The 24,757-nt window shown below is 42.6% G+C and overlaps 1 protein-coding gene across 1 annotated transcript in view; it reads left to right on the top strand.

The window, feature by feature from the left end:
- The window catches only part of LOC139556641 (fibronectin type III domain-containing protein 1-like), an 88,303-nt gene extending 64,756 nt beyond the window's left edge, over positions 1–23,547 (top strand). Inside the window, exons 19-23 of the mRNA XM_071370838.1 lie at positions 15,468–15,547; positions 15,711–15,740; positions 16,507–16,668; positions 18,097–18,219; positions 18,474–23,547. Coding sequence (XP_071226939.1) covers positions 15,468–15,547; positions 15,711–15,740; positions 16,507–16,668; positions 18,097–18,219; positions 18,474–18,589 — 511 coding nt within the window. The 3' untranslated portion in view covers positions 18,590–23,547. The remainder of the gene's footprint in view (positions 1–15,467; positions 15,548–15,710; positions 15,741–16,506; positions 16,669–18,096; positions 18,220–18,473) is intronic.
- The last annotated feature ends 1,210 nt before the right edge of the window (positions 23,548–24,757 follow it).

Raw genomic sequence — 24,757 nt, forward strand, 5'->3', positions numbered from 1 at the left:
AAGACAGAGAGGGGGGCTCTCTTTGATCCTCACCCAGGAGGGAAAGTCATGACAGTAGCCTCAACTAGCTTCCGTCCTCCTCGGGGCACATTGACTTCAATACAAAACCTAGGAGGCTCAGGGTTCTCACCCCCTTCCATAGATTTACACAGTAATTATGACAACGTCCGGAGGACGTCCTCCAACCTCTTAGAGAATTTTTACTAGGATTAAATGTCAGGAATTGTACCATTAATTCACTATTTATCAGTCTGGCTATTTATCAGTCTTATGGCTTGGGGGTAGAAGCTGTCTCGGCGCCTTTTGGTCCAAGAGCCGATGCTCCGGTACCATTTGCCAGACGGTAGAAAAGTGAACAGTCTATGGCTTGGGGTGGCTGGAGTCTTTGGCAATTTTTTGGGCCTACCTATAGGATATTGGAATGTGCGTTTTATATGATTTTTGTTGCCGGTAGGTCTCAGGGATGTTAAACACATAACATGTGTTCACTGTGTCTGTTTCTGTGTGTGTAATTCTATGCATGTCTGTGTGATGTCAGCCCCAGTCAGAGACCAGCACAGTGTGGTATTGTAATGCTTATATACAGTAAGTTATTAAGAAGCCATCGGAGTGATGTAAATCAGAGCTAACTGGGTAAAGGCAGGTTTGAAAACACGTTTAAATCATCGTGAAAACATGATGTGCTGAGATACTCCACCAAGACGCAGGAAACACACAGAAACGGAGAGAGAGAGAGAGAGAGAGAGAGAGAGAGAGAGAGAGAGAGAGAGAGAGAGAGAGAGAGAGAGAGAGAGAGAGAGAGAGAGAGAGAGAGAGAGAGAGAGAGAGAGAGAGAGAGAGAGAGAGTTTGAAATAATCTTTATTGGGTCTGGGAGCCCACCACACAATAAATACTCATACAAAACCACAGTTACACATCAATTAAAAACACAACTCCAACTCCTCCTCCACAGTAACTAAACACAACAGCCTCTGAATACCCCATATACTCAAAAACAGATCAATATTGTTGACAAGTTTATAATAGGCAAACTCAACCCTTAGTCTCGCTGCCACCATTCCCTCCAGCATTCCCACCACATCCACAGACCCTTGTCCCCGAATACTGTTCTTTCGGGTCTTCCATATCGCTAATTTTGCTGCCCCTAACACAAAATTAAGCAACACAACGACACCCTTTTGACTGAACCTGTACTTTGGCCCAAATATATACAGTTGGGAAGAGAAAACCTCTCCCAACGTTGAGAACCAGTCAGTGATCAGGTCAATCATCCCGACCAACCTGGGACACAGTAAAAACAGGTGTGCCAGAGTTTCAGACTCTGCACAGAATGGACACCCCTCCCCAACAGTAGGGTCCAGGTGTACCAGATGCATGTTGGTGGCTATAGCTCCATGTATGATCCTCCATTGGAGGTCAGCTGTCCTCTTATCAATCGGCAGTTTGTATAATGATCGCCAACAGCCTTTTGGGGAAGCACCTGGACCAAGCACACCCGCCCACCTCGTCGATTTTACCCCTTCCAGGGAAGAGGCATGGGACACCTTTACACATATTCTGTACATGGCCTTCTTTCCCACCTCCTTGAAATCCCCCAGCTCCGGGGTATCGAAGGAAAGCAGCATCCCCACGTCCTCCTCAAATGCCCCCACCGCAGCACTAACAATCAGTGCAGGGAACACATAATCCAGACCCTCCTTCCACCGATCAGAATTGGAAATGTCAGTCACATACTGACGATGAAGAACTGGCAAGGAGTCACAGACCTCAGCGACGACCTTCCTCAGTAGGCGAGATGATCGGATCCCTGCTCTTTCTCCCAGCTCCTCCAACGATCTGCTCCTGCTCTGCATCAGATGACCCAGCTTGGTGCACCCGACACCTAACAGGCATGAACGCAGGCTGGCTGAACCCAGAGCACTGGACTGGATGGCAGTGTTATAAAAAAGAGGCTCTTCAAAAAGCCACATCCCTGGTAGCGTGCCGGCCTTACGGGACTTGACCAGAATCCTCCAAGCCTGCATAACAGACTCATAGAATGGAGTCAGGCCATTCAACTCACCCCCCTCCAGCTTTAAGAGGAAAAGGTGCTTGTCTAAGCCCAAACAGCCTGCTCTCCTCATCAGTGCGTAGGCTGTGTCGACCCAGCTAGAACCGTCACTGTACAACAGTCTCTGGGCTGCTTGAAGCCGGAAAGCCATGATCCTAGAGGAAATGTCCACCAGGCCTTGCCCCCCCTCGTGCAGTGGCAGGTACAAAGCTGCAGCTTTGATCCAGTGTTGTCCAGACCAGAAGAAATTGACAAGGGTCCTCTGAAGCTCTTGTATCAGACCCTTTGGTGGCTGCAAAATCATTAGTCTGTGCCACAGGGTAGAGGCAGCAAGATTATTAATTACCAGTACCCTTCCCCTATAAGACAACTGGGGTAGCACCCATTTCCATCTTGACAGTCTGGCACACACTTTCTCCACTACACCCTCCCAGTTCTTTTTCTGAAAGACATCAGAGCCTAGAAAAACACCCAATGTCTTCATCCCATCTCTGCCCCACTGAAGCCCCCCTGGTAACCGTGGAGCGGACCCTATCTGAAGCTGACCTGCCCACAGCGCTTCACTCTTTCCCCAATTGACTCTAGCTGAGGAGGCACCCTCATACACCATTAAAGCGTCTGAGAGAACCTTAACATCCTCAGCCCCTTTAATAAAAACTGTCACATCATCTGCATACGCAGACAGTGCTATCGTGGGACCCTTCATTACACCTGGCACAGAGAAACCAGTAAGCTTCGCTCTTAAAAAACAAAGCATTGGTTCAATCGCCAGACTATATAACTGCCCTGAAATTGGGCATCCCTGCCTGATACCCCTTTGGACAGGGATGGGGCAACTCAACCCACCCCCCACCTTCACCATACACGAGGCCCCAGCATACAGTAAATTCATCCAAGACAAAAAAACATCCCCAAACCCAAAGGCTTTCATCGTTTTGAACAAATACTGGTGGTCCACTCGGTCAAAAGCCTTCTCCTGATCCAAAGAAAGTAAACCCACATTTACATCAGACAGTTTACAAATGTCTAGAACATCTCTTATCAGAAACAAGTTGTCAACAATTGAGCGATCAGGTACACAGTAGGACTGGTCCTTGTGGACCAACAATCCCAGATACTCTTTCAACCTGTTTGAGAGACATTTTGAAACTATTTTATATTCTGCACACAGCAAAGCAACAGGTCTCCAATTTTTTATGACAGCCAAATCCCCCTTTTTTGGCAACAGTGAAAGCACCGCACGTTGACAGGATACAGGAAGAGAACCCTCATGAAAAGATTCACACACCACTTCATAAAAATCCTCCCCAATAGACCCCCAAAAGTGCTTATAGAACTCAGATGGTAAACCATCAATGCCAGGGGCTCGGCCTGTTGAGAGCTGCATAACTGCTGTGGACAGCTCTTGCAGTGTAATGTCAGAGTCCAATGCGACTCTCTGTTCAGGTCCCAATTTAGGAAGACCATGTAACAACTGTTCAGTACACAGAGAGTCACAATCCTCCGCCTTATAGAGGGCAGAGTAGAAATCCACGGCATGTTGACGCATTTCACTGTCATCCGTGGTCACCTTCCCATCAGGGAGACGAAGGCAGACCATCTGTTTACGTTGTAATTTCGACTGTCCAAGGTTTAAAAAAAAGGCACTAGGAGCATCCATATCCTTGAGGGAAGCGAAACGAGACCTAATCAAGGCACCTTTCACTCTTTCATGCAGAAACGACCTCAGTTCATGTCTCTTGTCCTGTAAGTTCATGACTAGTCCAGGGTCATTCTGAGTGAGCAGCTTCAATTCAATTGATTTGATGTCCTGTTCAAGGGCATTGATAGTCTCTTTAACTTCAATTTGAGACAAAGCAGTATACTGTTGACAAAATACTCGTATTTGGGCCTTCCCAACATCCCACCATTGTCTCAAGGACTCAAAATTCCCTTTTGTAACCCTCCATTTTTCCCAAAACAACAAAAACCTTTCACAAAACTTGACATCATGTAACAATTTAACATTAAAATACCAGTAAGGTGATGACCTTCGTGGACAGGACAAGTGAATATCAACAGTTATAATGTGATGATCAGAGAAACCCACAGGAGTAATGGCACACCTTCCAACCCTACTACAGTATTGATCAGATACGTACAACCTATCTAACCTTGCTGCACTGACACGACCTTCATTCACTTTCAACCATGTGTATTGCCTAACTTTTGCATTCCTTACTCTCCACACATCAGAAAGCTCTAACTCAGTTAGTAAGCCAGACAGGAAAGTGGCTGACCGCAGGTGAGGTTCTTCAGCGTTGCGATCAACAGTAAAATCCACAGTACAGTTCCAGTCCCCCCCTACAACCATACACCCCTCTTGGTCACACTGTCTTAAGGTTTCTTTTATTTTATCAAACACAACAAGACGCTCGGTACCCTCATTAGGAGCATAAACATTCAAAAAAAATAAAAAAATAAACATAACATCCACCTTGACCAATAAAACCCGACCCTTGACAATCTCTGTTGTAGATATCACAGTCACCCCTAAACCTGAGGAAAACAAGATGGCCACCCCAGCACTGAAATTAGTACCATGACTGAGTATATGCTGCCCCTCCCACCACATTCCCCAGTCAACCTCATTATCCTCATCACTATGTGTCTCCTGTAGGAAAACTACATTAAGCCTTTTCTGTTTTATTTCTTCTAAAACCCAAGCCCTCTTATTTCTGTCCCTTCCCCCATTAATATTGAGAGAGCCCACCCTTAGTACCTCCATGTAGAAAAGAGAAAGGAAAAGCAGAAGATACCACAGAGAAACCAAAGAGAAAAAAGACACCCTATGAAGCATGATCATCATCATTATTTAAATCTTTTCTTATTAACCTGACCACGTTTCCCACCACCTTTTGCTGCTGTAACAGCAGTAACAAATTTCCTCAAGCGAAACCGCTTCTTCTCACTCAACTGGTCTAACCCCACCGTCTTCTGTAACATCACAGCTGACCTCACAAACTTATCAACATCAAAATATTCTGCCAATTTTACAGATTTCCCAAAAGTCTGATCCAGAAACCCATTTACCTCCTCTAGATCATAAATTGAGTCCTCACCAGCTGCTGTCATATCAGAAGAGATATCCATATCCTTCTCCTGATCCTCCTCAGCTGAGGCCACAGACCACTGACTCCCCTCTACCACATCCCTTTCAACACTCCCCACTTGCACCCCATCACTCGTACCAGGCATCTCCTCCACTACCTGGGAGACTAGCCCCACCTGAACCCCATTACCCGTGGTGGGCATCTCCTCCACTACATGAGAGCCCAGCTCCACATGAACCCCCTCCTGTACCCCATTACTCGTAGTGGGCATTTCCTCTACTACCTGGGAGCCTAACTCCACATGAAACCCCTCCTGTACTCCATTACTCGTAGTGGGCATTTCCTCTACTACCTGGGAGCCTAACTCCACATGAAACCCCTCCTGTACTCCATTACTCGTAGTGGGCATCTCCTCCACTCCCTTGGAGTCTAGCTCCACATGAACCCCCTCCTGTACTCCATTACTCGTAGTGGGCATCTCCTCCACTACCTGTGAGATTAGCTCCACATGAACCCCCTCCTGTACTCCATTACTCGTAGTGGGCATCTCCTCCACTCCCTTGGAGTCTAGCTCCACATGAACCCCCTCCTGTACTCCATTACTCGTAGTGGGCATCTCCTCCACTACCTTTGAGATTAACTCCATATGAACCCCCTCCTGTGCCCCAGTACTCGTACTGGGCACCTCCTCACCAGTCTGAGGAACTGGCTCTTCAGATCCATCCTTACCTTCTACAACAATATTTTTCTGCTGCATAACATCTCCCTCTAATACAAGTTGCAAACTCGTGGCCTCAACACGGATAACTTGTTCCTCGGCAACAGGTGCTTGTGGCTGCTCAACCACTGTCAGCCCACCTCTCCCTACATCAGTGGGCCCAGGCGTTACGATGACCACCTGCGCCCCTCCCTCTGCCTTCTCCCTTTTCGGGCAAGCATGTCGCTTATGGCCAACATCCCCACACTCAAAACACCGTTGACTACCCGTACTAGCATACGCCATATACATTCTATTGTCATACTTGACTTTAAACGATATCTCTAAAGTCTGCTCCGGTGAGTCCAAAAACATAAACACCTGTCGCCGAAACGACATAACCTGTTTCAACGCAACGTGTTTGCAACCCAACGGAACAACCTTAATTGAGCTTGCAAACTTCCCAAAGCGCAATAACTCGCGCTCCAATAGCTCATTTGGAATAAACGGTGGTACATTTGAAATCGTTACCCTTGTTGACGGAGAAAAAAGCGGGGTAACTTGAATAAACATTCCCTTAAGAAGTACGCCCTGCTCAACCATACGATCAACAAGGCGCTCTTCCTTAAGAAATACCACCACCGCTTTATTCATCCGTGACGCATACGCAACATTATCGTATCCTACCTTCTCTCCTACAGCGACCAGAAACTCCTCCACCGTGACAGTAGCTTCAGTGACACACCTAAAGCCGTGCCGAAGTGACAGGGACGGCATTCCAATTCTGGAAGCCATCCCCGCCAAAATCAAGGTAATTTCGATACGAAAAAACCTAAATACTTAATTCTACCACACAACAAAAAAAATATATATAATAATCTTAATCATGCACAGAAGAAACCAAAGAATGCCACCAAGAAAGAAAAAACCGAAGGAAAGTTCTGAATATCTTACTCTACACAACACACGCACTCACTCAATCAATCATTCAATTCCCAGCATGCACCAAACACTCCCAGCATGCAGAGAGAGAGAGAGAGAGAGAGAGAGAGAGAGAGAGAGAGAGAGAGAGAGAGAGAGAGAGAGAGAGAGAGAGAGAGAGAGAGAGAGAGAGAGAGAGAGAGAGAGAGAGAGAGAGAGAGAGAGAGAGAGAGAGAGAGAGAGAGAGAGAGATGTTCTCATATACAGTACCAGCCAAAAGTTTGGACACACCTACTCATTCAAGGGTATTTCTTTATTTTTACCATGTTCTACATTGTAGAAGAGAGTTAATGCAGAGCAGGTGTGTCGATAAATCACGAGCAGGAAACCTGACAGCTCGGTAACAGGCAGACACGCAAATGCACACACAAACACAGCTCTGGGTGTTAAACAGAGCAGGTTGTCTAAGGGAGACACAGGGTCTGGCAGGGGGCGGTGTGCGTTTGTTAGCTCTTCCAAGTAACCATAAAGCTTTCCCTCCATGGTGCCAGACCCAAGTCAACGATTCAGACCCGAGCCAACGGTTCACGCTCAAGTGTTAGCCATGCACATATCTAGGCCTACACAAATCAGCACACTTTGTTTCTGTCACACCCACACACATACACACACACACACACACACACACACACACACACACACACACACACACACACACACACACACACACACACACACACACACACACACACACACACACACACACACACACACACACACACACAATCTCACACTTGGTGAACTGTCCCACGAACATCACACACACTCGCTCAAACACTCATCCACTGTCACTGCGGGAACACACACAGACACGCACACACGCACAGACAGATGTTCCTAAATTCCTAACTTTGGAATGTAGAAGCCTACTGTGCATGCATTTGCTCTTGCTCTGTGGTTTGTGTGTCTGTCTGTTTGTGCATGCCTGCATATGACTTGTGTATGCGTGGATGTGTGTGTACATTCATGAGTAAAAACGTTGTGTAGAAAAAGCGGGTAGAGTGATTGACAGTTTATAATTGTTCATGGAAGGTTCACCTGAGTCTGGGTGTGGCTGTCTGTAAGGATCCATCTAAAGGCATGTATACATTATAGTCTCTCTGAACTGCAGCAACACTACCCCTCGTCTCCACATACATGCCCTCGCGCATGCAAGCATTGGTATATATATATGTGTGTGACTGCTTGAAGTAGGGTGTGTGCTTGCGTGCCCTCGCGCACGCAAGCACACACCCTACTTCAAGCAGTCACACACATATATATATACCAATGCATCAATTCTACACCTCCTCGACAGCTGTCTCCGTAATAAGCCCAGGATGGAGAATGCTGCTCACTAAACAACTGAAAGGCATGAAACTGTCCTACATGATGAGATTGGCTTGGGTTTTAATTAAAGGAATAATTCACAAAAAAACGATATTTTGGTCTTGTTTCATTAGTCCACTGTTGATGCAGTCCCAAAATGTTTTGCATGTCAGCGATCATGTTTTAAAGATATAGAACTTTCAAAAAGCAAATTGTAACTTGCCATATCATGATGATGATGTAAAACGCATCATATGATGCAAAACGCATCATCATGATGATGTGGCAGGCATAGGAGGCTAATGGGGAGAGGACAGCTCATAATAAAAGTCCAGAACTGAGCGAATGGAATGGCATCAAACATATTTGATACCATTCCGCTGATTCCGCTCCAGCCATGACCACAAGCCCGTCCTCCCCAATTAAGATTAAGTTACAATTTGCTTTTGAAAATCCTATATCTTGAAAAATATACAAAATTATTGTTTTTGAGTGAGTTTTTATTTAAGTCAAGATCTGAAGTCAATGGATATAAAGAAAATGTACAGTACCTGTCAAACGTTTGGACTCACCTACTCATTCCAGGGTTTTTCTTTATTTGGACTATTTTCTACATTGTAGAATAATAGTGAAGAAATCAAAACTATGAAATAACACATATGGAATCATGTAGTAACCAAAAAAGTGTTAAACAAATCAACAAATGTTTTGTATTTGAGATTCTTCAAAGTAGCCACCCTTTGCCTTGATGACAGCTTTGCACACTCTTGTCATTCTCTCAACCAGCTTCATGAGGTAGTCACCTGGAATGCATTTAAATGATCAGGTGTTCCTTGGTGAAAGTCAATTTGTGGAATTTCTTTCCTTCTTAATGCGTTTGAGCCAATCAATTGTGTTGTGACAAGGTAGGGGTGGTATACAGAAGAAAGCCCTACTGGGTAAAATACCAAGTCCATATTATGGCAAGAACAGTTCAAATGAGCAAAGAGAAACGACAGTCCATCATTACTTTAAGACATGAAGGCAAGTGAATCCGGAAAGTTTCAAGTACTTTGAAAGTTTCTTGAAGTGCAGTCTCATAAACCATCAAGTGCTATGCTGAAACTGGCTCTCATGAGGACCGCCACAGGAAAGGAAGAGCTAGAGTTACCTCTCTCTCTCTCTCTCTCTCTCTCTCGCTCTCTCGCTCTCTCTCGCTCTCTCTCTCCTCTCTCTCTCTCTCTCTGTGTGTGTGTGTGTGTGTGTGATTTTCACTCTTTTCTTTTCTGATATTTTGGTCAGTTTCCACATGGCTCCAGTAATTGGATCCAGCCCGGCAGACTTTACGTTGTTAAAGGGTTTGGGTGGAAATTAGCGGACCGTGAAATTACTGTACGTAACCCTACAGCAGGGGGAGAACACACACAGACACACATTGTCCACTATATGGACAGATTGCAAAACCTCCAAGCCTTGTCTCACAGTGATGTTTTGAACCTGAGGGTATTAAATCATTCCTTCCCTGTACAGTATGTATTTAAAACACACTGAGACTAAAGTGAAGTGAGCTCAAATGTTTAAAAACTGTGTGAAAAAAACATGTGGTTTCCGGACGCGTGTTAACAGATCACGTGAATTTGTATTTATTTTTGTATGTGTTTTTCCCTCATGTGAAAAGAAAAATTCCCCACATTACTTACTTCCAGCTACATCTGGTCTCCCATCCAGGGACTGAGCCTGCTTAGCTTCAGTGGTAAACCAGCAGTTCAATGCAGGTTGCCATGTTGCTAGAATGAATGTGTCAACCCTTGCAACTGGAAAAAAGGCAGTGAAAACAAAGGCCAGGGTAACAAAACCAAAGATAGGGAATATTGCAGGAAAGAGGGAGTTGTTTAAAAAACTTCTTATGGCTGCAAGCCCGACGTCGGTACACTTATGACAACAGCCAGCTCAAGTGCAAAGCGCGAAATTCAAAATATATTTTTTTGAAATATTTAACTTTCACACATTAACAAGTCCAATACAGCAAATGAAAGATAAACATCTTGTGAATCCAGCCAACATGTCCGATTTTTAAAATGTTTTACAGCGAAAGCACCACGTATATTTATGTTAGCTCACCACCAAATACAAAAAAGGACAGACATTTTTCACAGCACAGGTAGCATGCACAAAACCAACCTAACTAACCAAGAACCAACCAAACTAACCAAGAAACAACTTCATCAGATGACAGTCTTATAACATGTTATACAATAAATCTATGTTTTGTTCGAAAAATGTGCATATTTGAGGTATAAATCAGTTTTACATTGCAGCTACCATCACAGCTACCGTCACAAATAGCACCGAAGCAGCCAGAGTAATTACAGACACCAACGTGAACTACCTAAATACTCATCATAAAACATTTCTGAAAAATACATGGTGTACAGCAAATGAAAGACAAGCATCTTGTGAATCCAGCCAATATTTCCGATGTGTGTTTTACAGCGAAAACACAATATAGCATTATATTAGCTTACCACAATAGCCAGAAACACAAGCCATTTACCAGCAGCAAAAGTTAGCGATCGTAACAAACCAGCAAAAGATATATAATTTTTGACTAACCTTGATAAGCTTCATCAGATGACAGTCCTATAACATCAGGTTATACATACACTTATGTTTTGTTCGAAAATGTGCATATTTAGAGCTGAAATCAGTGGTTATACATTGTGCTAACGTAGCATCTTTTTCCCAGAAAGTCTGGATATTTTTATGACAATCACCTATTCTGACCAAATAACTATTCATAAACGTTACTAAAAAATACATGTTGTATAGGAAATGATAGATACACTAGTTCTTAATGCAATCGCCGTGTTAGAATTCTAAAAATAACTTCATTACGACATCCAGCTTATGTTATGGCGAGAGAGTGCCCAAAATCTGGGCGCAAACTAATAGTACACATGTACGACAGATATATGAAATAACATCATAAAATGGGTCCTACTTTTGATGATCTTCCATCAGAATGTTGTACAAGGGGTCCTTTGTCGGGAACAATCGTTGTTTGGTTTTAGAATGGCATTTTTCCCTTTTGAATTAGCAAGCACACTAGCGAAGTGGCGCGAAGCTCTCCATCGTCAACAAACACAGACAACGCAACACGCCTAACGTCCCGAAAAAAATTCAATAATCTAATAAAACTATATTGAAAAAACATACTTTACGATGATATTGTCACATTTATCAAATAAAATCAAAGCCGGAGATATTAGCCGTCTATAACGACAGCTTTTCAGAAGGCAATACCAGGTCCCTTCTCGCGCGTTCCAGAAAACCGGAAATTGGGGTCACGTCATGCCAAGAGCTCTTATTCGACCTCAGATCAAGATATACACTCCATTTCTTCTCTCACTGCCTGTTGACATCTAGTGGAAGGCGTATGAAGTGCATGTATACTAATAAATATCAAGCACATTTATAGGCAGGCCCTAGAACAGAGCATCGATTTCAGATTTTCCACTTCCTTTCAGGAAGTTTGCTGCAAAATGAGTTCTGTTTTACTCACAGATATAATTCAAACGGTTTTAGAAACTAAAGAGTGTTTTCTATCCAATAGTAATAATAATATGCATATTGTACGAGCAAGAATTGAGTACGAGGCCGTTTGAAATGGGCACCTTTTATCCAGGCTACTCAATACTGCCCCTGCAGCCCAAAGAAGTTAATTTAATTGTGTTATCATACATATTTTTTTTTTGTATCTATTTACAATTAATTTGTTCTTAGATTTCAAAATGATTTCCATAAAATATTTGGTTTTGCTATCAATACTTTTGGGTTTTTCTCTGAAATACTATTAGAAGTTTTGCTTGATATTAATGGCACAAAAGTAACTCACTCACTAGAGTATTGCACCATATAATGACACTATTCCTCCATTGAAGGTGTTTTTTTGTTATTGCCAAAAATGACCAAATACCCAAATCTAACTGCCTGTAGCTCAAGCCCTGAAGCAAGGATATGCATTTGCTTGGTACCATTTGAAAGGAAACACTTTGAAGTTTGTGGAAATGTGAAAGGAATGTAGGAGAATTACATTTACATTTAAGTCATTTAGCAGACGCTCTTATCCAGAGCGACTTACAAATTGGTGCATTCACCTTATGAGAATATAACACAATATACAATTGAAGTCAGAAGTTTACATACACCTTAGCCAAATACATTTAAACTCAGTTTTTCACAATTCCTGACATTTAATCCTGGTAGAAATTCCCTGTCTTAGGTCAGTTAGGATCACCACTTTGTTTTAAGAATGTGAAATGTCAGAATAATAGGAAAGAGAATGATTTCTTTCATCATTTATTTCTTTCATCATTTATTTCATTCTCAGTGGGTCAGAAGTTTACATACACTCAATTAGTATTTGGTAGCATTGGCTTTAAATTGTTTAACTTGGGTCAAACGTTTCGAGTAGCCTTCCACAAGCTTCCCACAATAAGGTGGGTGAATTTTGACCCATTCCTCTTGACAGAGCTGGTATAACTGGGTCAGGTTTGTAGGTCTCTTTGCTCGCACACGCTTTTTCAGTTCTGCCCACAATTTTTCTATAGGGTTGAGGTCAGGGCTTTGTGATGGCCACTCCAATACCTTGACTTTGTTGTCATTTTGACCCAACTTTGGAAGTATGCTTGGAGTCATTGTCCATTTGGAAGACCCATTTGCGACCAAGCTTTATCTTCCTGACTGATGTCTTGAGATGTTGCTTCAATATATCCACATAATTTTCCTTCTTATGGTGCCATCTATTTTGTGAAGTGCACCAGCCCCTCCTGCAGTAAAGCACCCCACAACATGATGCTGCCATCCCTGTGCTTCACGGTTGGGTTGGTATTCTTCGGCTTGCAAGCCTCCCCCTTTTTCCTCCAAACATAACAATGGTCATAATTGCCAAACAGTTCTATTTTTGTTTCATCAGACCAGAGGACATTTCTCCAAAAAGTACGATCATTTTAGGTTATGTCGATATAGGACTCGTTTTACTGTGGATATAGATACTTTTGTACCTGTTTCCTCCAGCATCTTCGCAAGGTCCTTTGCTATTGTTCTTGGATTGATTTGCACTTTTCACACCAAAGTACGTTCATCTCTAGGAGACAGAACGCGTCTCCTTCCTGAGCGATATGACGGCTGCGTGGTCCCATGGTGTTTATACTTTCGTACTATTGTTTGTACAGATGAATGTGGTACCTTCAGGCATTTGGAAATTGCTCCCAAGGATGAACCAGACTTGTGGAGGTCTACAATTTCTTTTCTGAGGTCTTGACTGATTTCTTTGGATTTTCCCATGCTGTCAAGCAAAGAGGCACTGAGTTTGAAGGTAGGCCTTGAAATACATCCACAGGTACACCTCCAATTGACTCAAATGATGTCAATTAGCCTATCAGAAGCTTCTAAAGCCATGATATAATTATCTGGAATTTTCCAAGGCATAGTCAACTTAGTGTATTTAAACATCTGAACCACCGGAATTGTGATACAGTGAATTATAAGTGAAATAATCTGTCTGTAAACAATTGTTGGAAAAATTCTTGAGTCATGCACAAAGTAGATGTCCTAACCGACTTGCCAAAACTATAGTTTGTCAACAAGAAATTTGTGGAGGGTTTGAAAAACGAGTTGTAATGGCTCCAACCTAAGTGTATGTAAACTTCCGACCTCAACTGTATCTGGTAAAAGATAATACAAAGAAAAAAACAACTGTACTTTTGTATTTTTTTCATACCATCATCTTTGAAATGCAAGAGAAAGGCCATAATGTATTATTCCAGCCCAAGTACAATTTAGGTTTTGTCCACTAGATGGCAGCAGTGTATGTGCACAGTTTTAGACTGATCCAATGAACCATTGGGTTTCTGTTCAAAATGTTGTATCAAGACTTCCCAAATGTGCCTATTTTGTTTATTAATAACTTTTCATATTCAAAAAGGTGCACTCTCCTCAAACAATACCATGGTATTATTTCACTGTAATAGCTACTGTAAATTGGACAGTGCAGTTAGATTAACAATAATTTAAGCTTTCTGCCAATTAACAAGAATTTAAGCTTTCTGCCAATATCAGGTATGTCTATGTCCTGGGAAATGTTCTTGTTACTTACAATCTCATGCTAATCGCATTAGCCTACGTTAGCTCAACCGTCCAGTGGACGGGACACCGATCCCGAAGAAGTTTTAATTGAAACATTAACAAAGTGTTCTCCCTACCAAAGTTTCAGTAAGAAGCTCAGGGATGGGGCTGGAGAAATGCAACCTATTTCAAATCCATAGACTATGCTAAGGCCTGACCATCCATGATATAAAAATTATAGGTTTAACCATGTTTTTAGGTTGTTTACATTGACTTTGTTTACAAACATTGCAATAAAACAAGCTTATATTTTGGGTTCTGTTGGGGTATGACAGTTGAACTAAAGTAATGATGCAAAATACGTTATATTCTTCAAGAATCAATGGGCACATGTACATTTATAAATCCAAAAATTGATGTAGGGTTGAATTGCCCCTTTAACAGGCAGTGACCTTCATAGAGCAGAACTATGTCGCCATTTGAATGTGATTCATTAACCTGTCCCCCAAAAAAAGTAAGCTGTCCACACTTCTGCGAATGTCCCGTAAAATCATTCCCTGGTCCTGCATTTGGGATTTTTAGTTGTGGTCACTTTAGTTCCACCAGGGGAAGCATTGCTACTGCAACATGTTAACACCATCTTTCACATGTGGGGAGAATAACATTATTTCAAACCCACATGTGAACTTGCAATTCAATATGTGAAAAATGTATTTTCGCATGTGAAGTTTTCTTACAGGTGAAACTGCACATTTTATTGTCATTTTTCAGCTGTGGAATTGCAAGTTTGCATGTGAAATAGAATCACATGTAAAAACATTTAACTTGATCAAATGTGATTTTCAAATGTGAAACTGCAAAATTGACATGTCATTTTTTTGTAAGGGCAGAGCTCAGTCAGTCAGGAGGGACATTGTGTCTCCATTCCCCTTTCTTTCTTTCTTTCATTCTTTCTTTCTCTCTCTATCCCTCCTTCTGTCACTCCCTTTATCCCTCTTCAACACATGCCAAATTACCATTTTACTGCGTTCTGCTCACTTCATATTCATAAGAACATAAAAAACAGTCTTCTCTTAATTCTACGAGTGCTGCCTCCCTTCCGGCCATCTGTTCTAGTCATTGGGGTATAAATACCTTTCATGTGGCAACAGAGACCTGTCTAAATGACTCTTTAACGCCTAGAATAATGACTATACACACACTCTGTTTTGTCTCGGTTTGTTTTTACCTCAGGTACTACTTCAAAGTCCAGGCGAAGAATGTCTTTGGGCTGGGACCGGTCAGCGATACATTCACCTATGTCACTGAGTCAGGTCTGTATGAGTATTAGGTCAGGTTGCTAGGGTCAGTTTTACTTTGTGCCTGCGGTAAGGCCACGTCTACCTGAGTTGTCTGTATCCTCCCGTTTTTTGTTTATGTATAAATTCAGACCCAGTTCATGTCTCTCATTTAAACACATTTTTTAATCTTTTTCAGATGACCCTCTTCTTATTGAACGACCACCTGGTGAGTGGTATCAATAGTTCTCATATATTACTCTGATATTATTGACGAAACTTGTTGGCTTATACTCTAGTCCAGACCAACATTGCTTCAGATCATTTTAGAGAAACCCAAAATGACAGCTGGAGTGAGCTTGTGAGGAGTTAACAGTCTGTGGAGAGACATGCATACGCCTACACTTGCATATACTGGACTTGGCAGGCAGCCATAGTGGTAAAACGATGTCAAAGTAGAGTTGTGGTAGTCATTGTTTTTAATTGAGAGAGTCAGTCAGGTATTTCGAAGAGGAGGGACAAGGGGACAGGCACTGGTTCCCTCCTCAACCCTCTCTCACCCCTTCCCCCACCCCCGGGTGCTATGCACAATGAGTGGAGGTGATTTAATGTGTATCTGAATAGGAGAGACTGGCATAGTGCGCACTGTCAGTAAAGGAGTTGAGTGTAGTTAGTCATGACTAGCGTTGTGAGAACTGACAGGTTGAGTTGTAGGTATTAATGACTTGCTTTGTGAGTGTAGCATTGTCAAGCACTCTGTCAGATAGAGGAACTGTCATTAAAGACATGCTAGACGCCTAACCTCAACCGTGTTGTAGTATTGTAATATATGCCACTTTTATCCAGTGACTTTCTATAAAGTGAATGTATACATTTTAGTATATGTGACCCCAATAGGGATCAAACCCACAACCCTGGGCTTGCTAGAGACACAGTCTTACCAAATTAGCTACACAGGACAGTCTCCTGTTAATTGTCCCCCCCCCCCCCCACAGGTGGAGAGCCTATCTGGATTCCCTTTTCCTTCCGATACAACCCCCAGCACAGTGCCTGTAAGGGCAGCCAGTACGTCAAGAGGACATGGTACAGAAAGTTTGTAGGTGTGGTCCTGTGCAACTCACTGAGATACAAGATCTTCATGGGAGATGGGCTGAAAGGTACTACTGCTGCAACTTCCCCCTCTCCTCTCTCCCTGTATCTACACTGAATACAAAATATAAACACAGCATGTCAAGTTTTGGTCCCATGGTTCATGAGCTGAAATAAGAGATCCCAGAAATGTTCCATACGCACAGAAAACGTATTTCTCTACACCCCTGTTAGTGAGCATTTCTCCTTTGCCAAGATACTCCATCCACCTGACAAGTGTGGCATATCGATTAAACAGCATGATCATTACATAGGTGCACCTTGTGCCGAGGGACAATAAAAGGCCACTCTAAAATGTGCAGGAATGTCCACCAGAGCTGTTGCCAGAGAATGAATTGTTCATTTCTCTACCATGAACCTTCTCTAACGTTGTTTTAGAGAATTTGGCAGTACTTCCATCCAGCCTCACAATCGTGTATGGCGTCGTGTGGGCAAGTGTTTGCTGATGTCAGCGTTGTGAACAGAGTGCCATTGTGGCGGCGGGGTTATGGTATGGTCAGGCATAAGCTACAAACACAATTGCATGTTATCGATAGCAATTTGAATGCACAGATATACCGCGGCAAGATCCAGAGGCCCGTTGTTGTGCCATTCATCCACCGCCAACACCTCATGCTTCAGCATGATAATGGACGGCCCCATGTCGCAAGGATCTGTACACAATTCCTGTAAACTGAACATGTCCCAGGTCTTCCATGGCCTGCATACTCACCAGACATGTCACCAATTGAGCCTGTTTTGGATGCTCTGGATTGACATGTTGGTCAGTCTGTTCCAGTTCCCGCCAATATCCAGCAACTTCGCACATCTATTGAAGAGGAGTAGGACAACATTCACCAGGTCAACCAATAGCCTGATCAACTCTATGCGAAGGAGATGTGTCACGCTGAATGGCGCAAATGGTGGTCACACCAGATACTGACTGGTTTTCTGATCCATGCCCCTACCTTTTTTTAAGGTATCTGTGGCCAACAGATGCATATCTGTATTCCCAGTCAGGTGAAATCCATAGATTATATGAACTGTAACTCTAAAATCTGTGAAATTGTTTCATGTTGTGTTTATATTTCTGTTCGGTATACTTCTCTCTTTCTCTCTCAGCTCAAGTCTTTTCTCAATTTAAGTAGCTTTACAATTACTCCTAATATTCCTCCTTCCATTAATAACCTCTCAACCACCGTCTCAGCCCCCTTCTGCTTTCCCTTCCTTCACTAACACCCCTTTTGCTTTCTCTCTCTCTCTCTCTCTCTCTCTCTCTCTCTCTCTCTACATTTCTCTTAATCACACTTTCTCTCCCTCTTTCTCTTCTACATATTGTGTTTTATTCTTTTTTGGAATATGTGGTAGCCGACCAGGCTCTGTCTCATTACGTAATAGAATATTGATTGAGAGTGTGTTCTGTTGTTAAGCATCGACTGCTCTTTCTCGCCCTCCAGAAACATTCTACAGTATAGCAGACACATTCGGTCATGGGGAGGACCACTGCCAGTTTGTAGACTCTTACCTAGATGGGAGGACAGGCTCCCCCAACCTCTCACTGCATCTGCCAACAGCACAGGGTACATTTGTTTTATAATAATCAAACTTACAGAATTCATCACTCGACTCCAGCATTTTGTAGGATTGTTTCACCGCATTCAGTAAATAAATATTCTCACAGATTAAGTTCCAGAGTCTTGATTATATACGACCTCAATATCCATGCTCTATGCTGGATAGAAACAGTCAGAATCATCTAACGAAGCATTATAAAGGTTGTGGTACGTCCATTCATAATGCATTATAATAATTTGTCCTGTCTGCCCCTGTGCAGGTTACTATCGCTCATACAGGCAGGAGCCAGTGAACTTTGGACCTATCGGCCGGCGTACGCCACATCTCTTCGGGGGATGGTATGAGTGCGGGGTGCCCATCCCTGGCAAGTGGTAACACAGGGGGTCACAAAGAGGTCATCATCGAGGGCAACCCAACTCCATCCTGCTGCAGCCTTTCTCGTGCTGTTACTGACCCCACCCCCTGGAGATAAACTGTTGCTAACCACAGCAGAAAGACAACATTCCAAATTTATACTACTTCAGATTGAAGAGAATATAATACTTTAAACAACAACTAATATTTCCATGTATTCATTAACATGCACTTTTATAAAAGCAGTCTGTATATGAGGGAGGAAAAGCATGTACAGTGGCTTGCGAAAGTATTCACCCCCTTGGCATTTTTCCTATTTTGTTGCCTGACAACCTGGAATTAAAATGTATTTTTGGGGGGTTTGTATCATTTGATTTACACAACATGCCTACCACTTTGAAGATGCAAAACAAGAAATAAGAAATGAGACAAAAAAACTGAAAACTTGAAAATGTGCATAACAATTCAGAACCCCCCCCCAAAATCAATATTTTGTAGAGCCACCTTTTGCTGCAATTACAGCTGCAAGTCTCTTGGGGTATGTCTCTATAAGCTTGGCAGATCTAGCCACTGGGATTTTTGCCCATTCTTCAAGGCAAAACTGCTCTAGCTCCTTCAAGTGGGATGGGTTCCACTGGTGTACAGCAATCTTTAAGTCATACCACAGATTCTCAATTGGATTGAGGTCTGGGCTTTGACTAGGCCATTCCAAGATATTTAAATGTTTCCCCTTAAACCACTCAAGTGTTTATTTAGCAGTATGCTTAGGGTCATTGTCCTGCTGGAAGGTGAACCTCCGTCCCAGTCTCAAATCTCTGGAAGACCGAAACAGAGTTTCCTCAAGAATTTCCCTGTATTTAGCACCATCCATCATTCCTTCAATTCTGACCAGTTTCCCAGTCCCTGGAGATGAAAACATCCCCACAGCATGATGCTGCCACCACCATGCTTCACTGTGGGGTTGGTGTTCTCGGGGTGATGAGAGGTGTGAGGTTTGCGCCAGACATAGCGTTTTCCTTGATCGCCAAAAAGCTAAATTTTAGTCTCATCTGATCAAAGCACCTCCTTCCATATGTTTGGGAAGTCTCCCACATGCCTTTTGGCGAACAAGCAATGGCTTTTTTCTGGTCACTCTTCCGTAAAGCCCAGCTCTGTGGAGTGTACGGCTTAAAGTGGTCCTATGGACAGATACGCCAATCTCCACTGTGGAGCTTTGCAGCTCCTCCAGGGTTATCTTTGGTCTCTTTGTTGCCTCTCTGATTAATGCCCTCCATGCCTGGTCTGTGAGTTTTCGTGGGCGGCCCTCTCTTGGCAGGTTTGTTGTGGTGCCATATTCTTTCCATTTTGTTATAATGTATTTAATGGTGCTCCGTGGGATGTTCAAAGTTTCGGATACCCAACACTGATCTGTACTTCTCCACAACTTTGTCCCTGACCTGTTTGGAGAGCTCCTTGGTGTTCATGGTGCCGCTTGCTTGGTGGTGCCCCCTTGCTTAGTGGTGTTGCAGACTCTGGGGCCTTTCAGAACAGGTGTATATGTGACAAATCATGTGACACTTAGATTGCACACAGGTGGACTTTATTTAACTAATTATGAGACTTCTGAAGGTAATTGGTTGCACCAGATCTTATTTATAGTATAGTCTAAAAATAAAATAATTTCTTTAAACAAGTAATTGTTTTCATTTCACTTTACCAATTTGGACTATTTTGTGCATGTCTATTACATGAAATCCAAATAAAAAAGCAATTTAAATTACAGGTTGTAATGCAACAAAATAGGACAAATGCTAAAGGGGATGGATACTTTTGCAAGGTACTGTATTGCTATTGCTTAGTTTAACTTTTGTCTTCCGGATCAGAAAGTGTCCTGGTTTATTCCCGACTATTCCCAACTATTGCCGAGTCGGCCCCTGGCATTACCTATCTCATCAAAGTGCACCTGTGATTACGATATCACTAATGAAATGGAGAACATGTAAAAGACCAAAGCACAAACTGAACAGGATTTGTATGTGTGTTTATTATCAATCAAGATATTTGGTTCATAACAGTAGTATGATAGAGTAATGGCTTTTGACAACTGCTTTTGGTGTCAGTTGTTTTCTTGTCAGTGTTGTTATACTCTTTGGTATTTGCGAGACGATATGAGAAGTTGGTGTGGAAGTGTTGTATGTATACGGACATTGAAAAAAATATACCTAATATTTGCTCAGGAATGGTTGGACATTGAATAAAGGTGCTATGGAAACCAAGGACCCCCTAAACAGTTCATTTGTTCAGAGAGGATATCTGAATGGCCACATTTAATGTCACATACAGTATATTGTTTCCATGTGTAGGGAAACTCAAACTGTCAAAACCTGAGCAAATATATTCAGTTTTACTTGTTCAATTTAGTTTCATAACCTGTCAAAACTATGTATTACACATTAAGGGACATACAGTACCTTCAAAAAGTATTCAGATCTCTTGACTCTTTCCACATTTTGTTACAGCCTTATTCTAAGATGGATTTAAAAAAATCTTCAGCAATCTACACACAATACCCCATAATGATCCAATGAAAATAGGTTTTAAGAAATTTTAGCAAAAAAACAAAAACTGAAATACCTTATAAACATAACTATTCAGACCCTTTGCTATGAGACTCGAAATTGAGCTCAGGTACATATTGTTTCCATTGATAATCCATGAACTGTTTCTACAACTTCATTGGAGTCCACCTGTGGTAAATTCAATTGATTGGACATGATTTGGAAAGGCACACACCTGTCTATAAAAGGTCCCTCAGTTGACAGTGCATGTCAGAGCAAAAACAAAGCCATGAGGTCGAAGGAATTGTCCGTAGAGCTCTAAGACAGGATTGTGTCGAGGCACGGTAATGGGGAAGGATACCAAAAAATGTCTGCAGAATTGAAGGTCCCCAAGAACACAGTGGCCCCCATCATTCTTAAATAGAAGAAGTTTGGAACCGCCAACACTCTTCCTGGCCAAACTGAGCAATCAGGGGAGAAGGGCCTTGATCAGGGAGGTGACCAAGAAACCGATAGTCACTCTGACAGAGCTCTAGAGTTCCTCTGTGGAGAAGGGAGAACCTTCCAGAAGGACAACCATCTCTGTAGCACTCCACCAATCAGGCCCTTGTGGTAGAGTGGCCAGACTGAAGCCACTCCTCAGTAAAAGGCACATGACAGCCCGCTTGGAGTTTGCCAAAAGGCCCCTAAAGACTCTCAGACCCTGAGAAACAAGATTCTCTGGTCTGATTTAACCAAGATTGAACTCTTTGGCCTGAATGCCAAGCATCACGTCTGGAGGAAACCTGGCAGCACCATCCCTATGAAGCATGATGGTGGCAGCATCATGCTGTGGGGATGTTTTTCAGCGGCAGGGACTGGGAGACTAGTCAGGATCGAGGCAAAGATGAACGGAGCAAAGTACAGAGAGATCCTTGATGAAAACCTGCTCCAGAGCGCTTAGGACCTCAGACTGGGGCGAAGGTTCTTCCAACAGGACAACGACCCTAAGCACACATTCAAGACAACGCAGGAGTGGCTTCGGGATAAGTCTCTGAATGTCCTTGAGTGGCCCAGCCAGAGCCCAGATTTGAACCCAATCAAACAGCTCTGGAGAGACCTGAAAATAGCTGTGCAGCGACGCTCCCCATCCAACCTGACAGAGCTTGAGAGGATCTGCAGAGAAAATAGAAGAAACTCCCCAAATGCACTTGTGCCCAGCTTGTAGCATCATACCCAAAAAGACTTGATGCTGTAATCTCTGCCAAAGGTGCTTCAATGAAGAACTGAGTAAAGGGTCTGAATGTACATGTAAATGTGATATTTCATTTTTATATTCAGAAAAATATCTAAAACCCTGTTCTTGTTTTGTCATTATGGGCTATAGTGTGTAGATTGATGAGGATTTTTTTATTTATTATTATCAATTTTATAATAAAGCTGAATACTTTGCGAAGGCACTATATGTCCACAAAATCACTTAGAAATGGTTGAAATTGCCAGCATGGCCAACAATATAATTTTTAAGCGGATGGGAGGATGAGAGAGAGGGAGAGCGAGAGACAGAGGAGAGACTGAGCTGAAGGAAAACTTTAATAATAATAAGCGAGATCAGGTGACGGGTACAGTGCTTGCACAGCCACGTGTGTTACGATGCACCTAGCCAGAGAGAGAGAGGGAAAGAGAGAGAGAGCATCTGTTAGTTAAATTTTCCAGCAGAAGTGAGTGGCAGGGCCCAATAACTTTCAGTGAACGACAGGTTTCTATGTATGAAGTGTGATTGAGCTACTTGTACACTGTCACTTTCATGCGATAACAAGATAGTGACTTGTCATATATTGAAGAATTGAGGAGTTAGCTGGAGGAGGAGAGATGTTCTTTGGAGGGGAAGAGAGGCACTTTCTGGAAACAGTTTTGCCATTTTTATGGTTGAATGTTTTAATTTGCTTTACTGCTTTTCTCTGCTGAACAATCTCAGTCTATGCAATGTGCAGTTTTTCTGGAAACTGTATTTCATTCTTGAAAGGTAACTACACTATTTAGTTTCCACATTACCTCCCTAAAAGTGAAAAGATATTCCTACTAAAGTGTAACAACTTATTTTTCAGGGGAATTAATTCTCATTGTCAGTCTTTCTGGTTCTAGCTTACTTGTATGCGCACTATTTGTGTCCTTCTGACTATGAGATTGAGATTTAAAGGCCCAATAAAAAATACATTCTTTCTAGGAATCACAGAGGCACTGGCGATAAGAGAGTGAAATAGTGGTGAGGTTTCACTTGCTTTAGTTTGCTACATGAACATGACACACTCTCACTCTAAAGGTCCATTCATCTTTTTTATTCCATAGTCTGTCTGATTGATGACTTCAATAACTCTGAACAGTGAGACCAGCAGGCTAGTCTGGCCTCTGCTACATGCGCCTGGAATGTCTTGAGTTTATTAAAAAGGTTGTCCTATGAGAGTAATTTCTCTTATTTACCAGGGTTTTCATAATGTGCTTTCCTCTGTTTTCTGTGCCCTCAATAGGTCCCCACAGCAAGCTAAATCAGAAAAAGAAATAGCTTCTACCCCACACAGCTGCACCCAAAGATAAATGTATCATCACTATAATTAATTAAATATCTTGCCTAAAACGAAGTATGTCCCCCATGACCCATAACAGAGGAGAGTTTTTATTTTCCAGTGTGGCATCCATCACTGAGAGAGTTAGTCTCTATCACCATGCTGGCTTCACCATTATGAAAGTATGGTGAAGCCAGCAGTCTTATCAGAGTGAACCCATTCCTTCTCTGCGGCATTTAAACAACGTTGTGTTTGGGTTGGCTGATAGTCGGTCGGGTCCCATTTAGAATGCATCGCAGCAGAGTAAACAGGGAGAAATCTCTAATAAGGCAAGATAATGGTTGTTTTTGGGTTGTCAACACGTTACTGCACGTCTGTCAGATGTATAAAAAAAATGACAGACAGGGTTGTGGGTGATGGCTGCTTCTTCTTTACTTCTGGGTTTGACTTCTCTACGCAAAAATATTTTTATTGGCTCCTCACTGTCTTAGAGTGCAGCTATTCTGAGCTGAAGATGGAACAGTGGCGTATTGGTCAGTGTCCTTAACAGCATGGGGGGGCCCCAGAGTTGATACACATTCAAAGACTATACTATAAGCCTGAGTACGTATCTTTCTTTTGACATTGGGGACGAGAGGGCGAGAGAAAGTGAAGGAAGGAGACAGGGGGAAGAGAAACGCACTGCAAAAGCACAAGCTATGGGACGACTACATCTGCTACAGATGTTAGATGTGTATGTGTGTGTGAGAGAGTCAGAGAGAGAGAGAGAGAGGGGCAGAGAATGGGAGAGGGGAAAAAAGAGAGAGCATCAACAGAAAGGATAAGAGCAGGTCAGGAACAATGAGAGAGTGGAAAAGAAAAGAAGAATAGATGGGCAGATCACTGATGCAGTAGGTATCCCTTTGGAACAGCAGCTTAGCTGGTTCTAAAGAAGAAGACAAAACAACATCAAAGTTACTTAAAATATGTTTGATGTGATCCACAAGCACAAGAAGCTGAGCATATCCCATATAATGCACTACTTTTTGACCAAATTAGGTCATTCTATAGGCAATAGAATTCCATTTCAGATGCACCAGAGAGAACGCTTTGGCTGCTCTCATAATGGC

This window comes from Salvelinus alpinus, chromosome 27, assembly GCF_045679555.1.
Source record: "Salvelinus alpinus chromosome 27, SLU_Salpinus.1, whole genome shotgun sequence".
Lineage (NCBI taxonomy): Eukaryota > Metazoa > Chordata > Actinopteri > Salmoniformes > Salmonidae > Salvelinus > Salvelinus alpinus.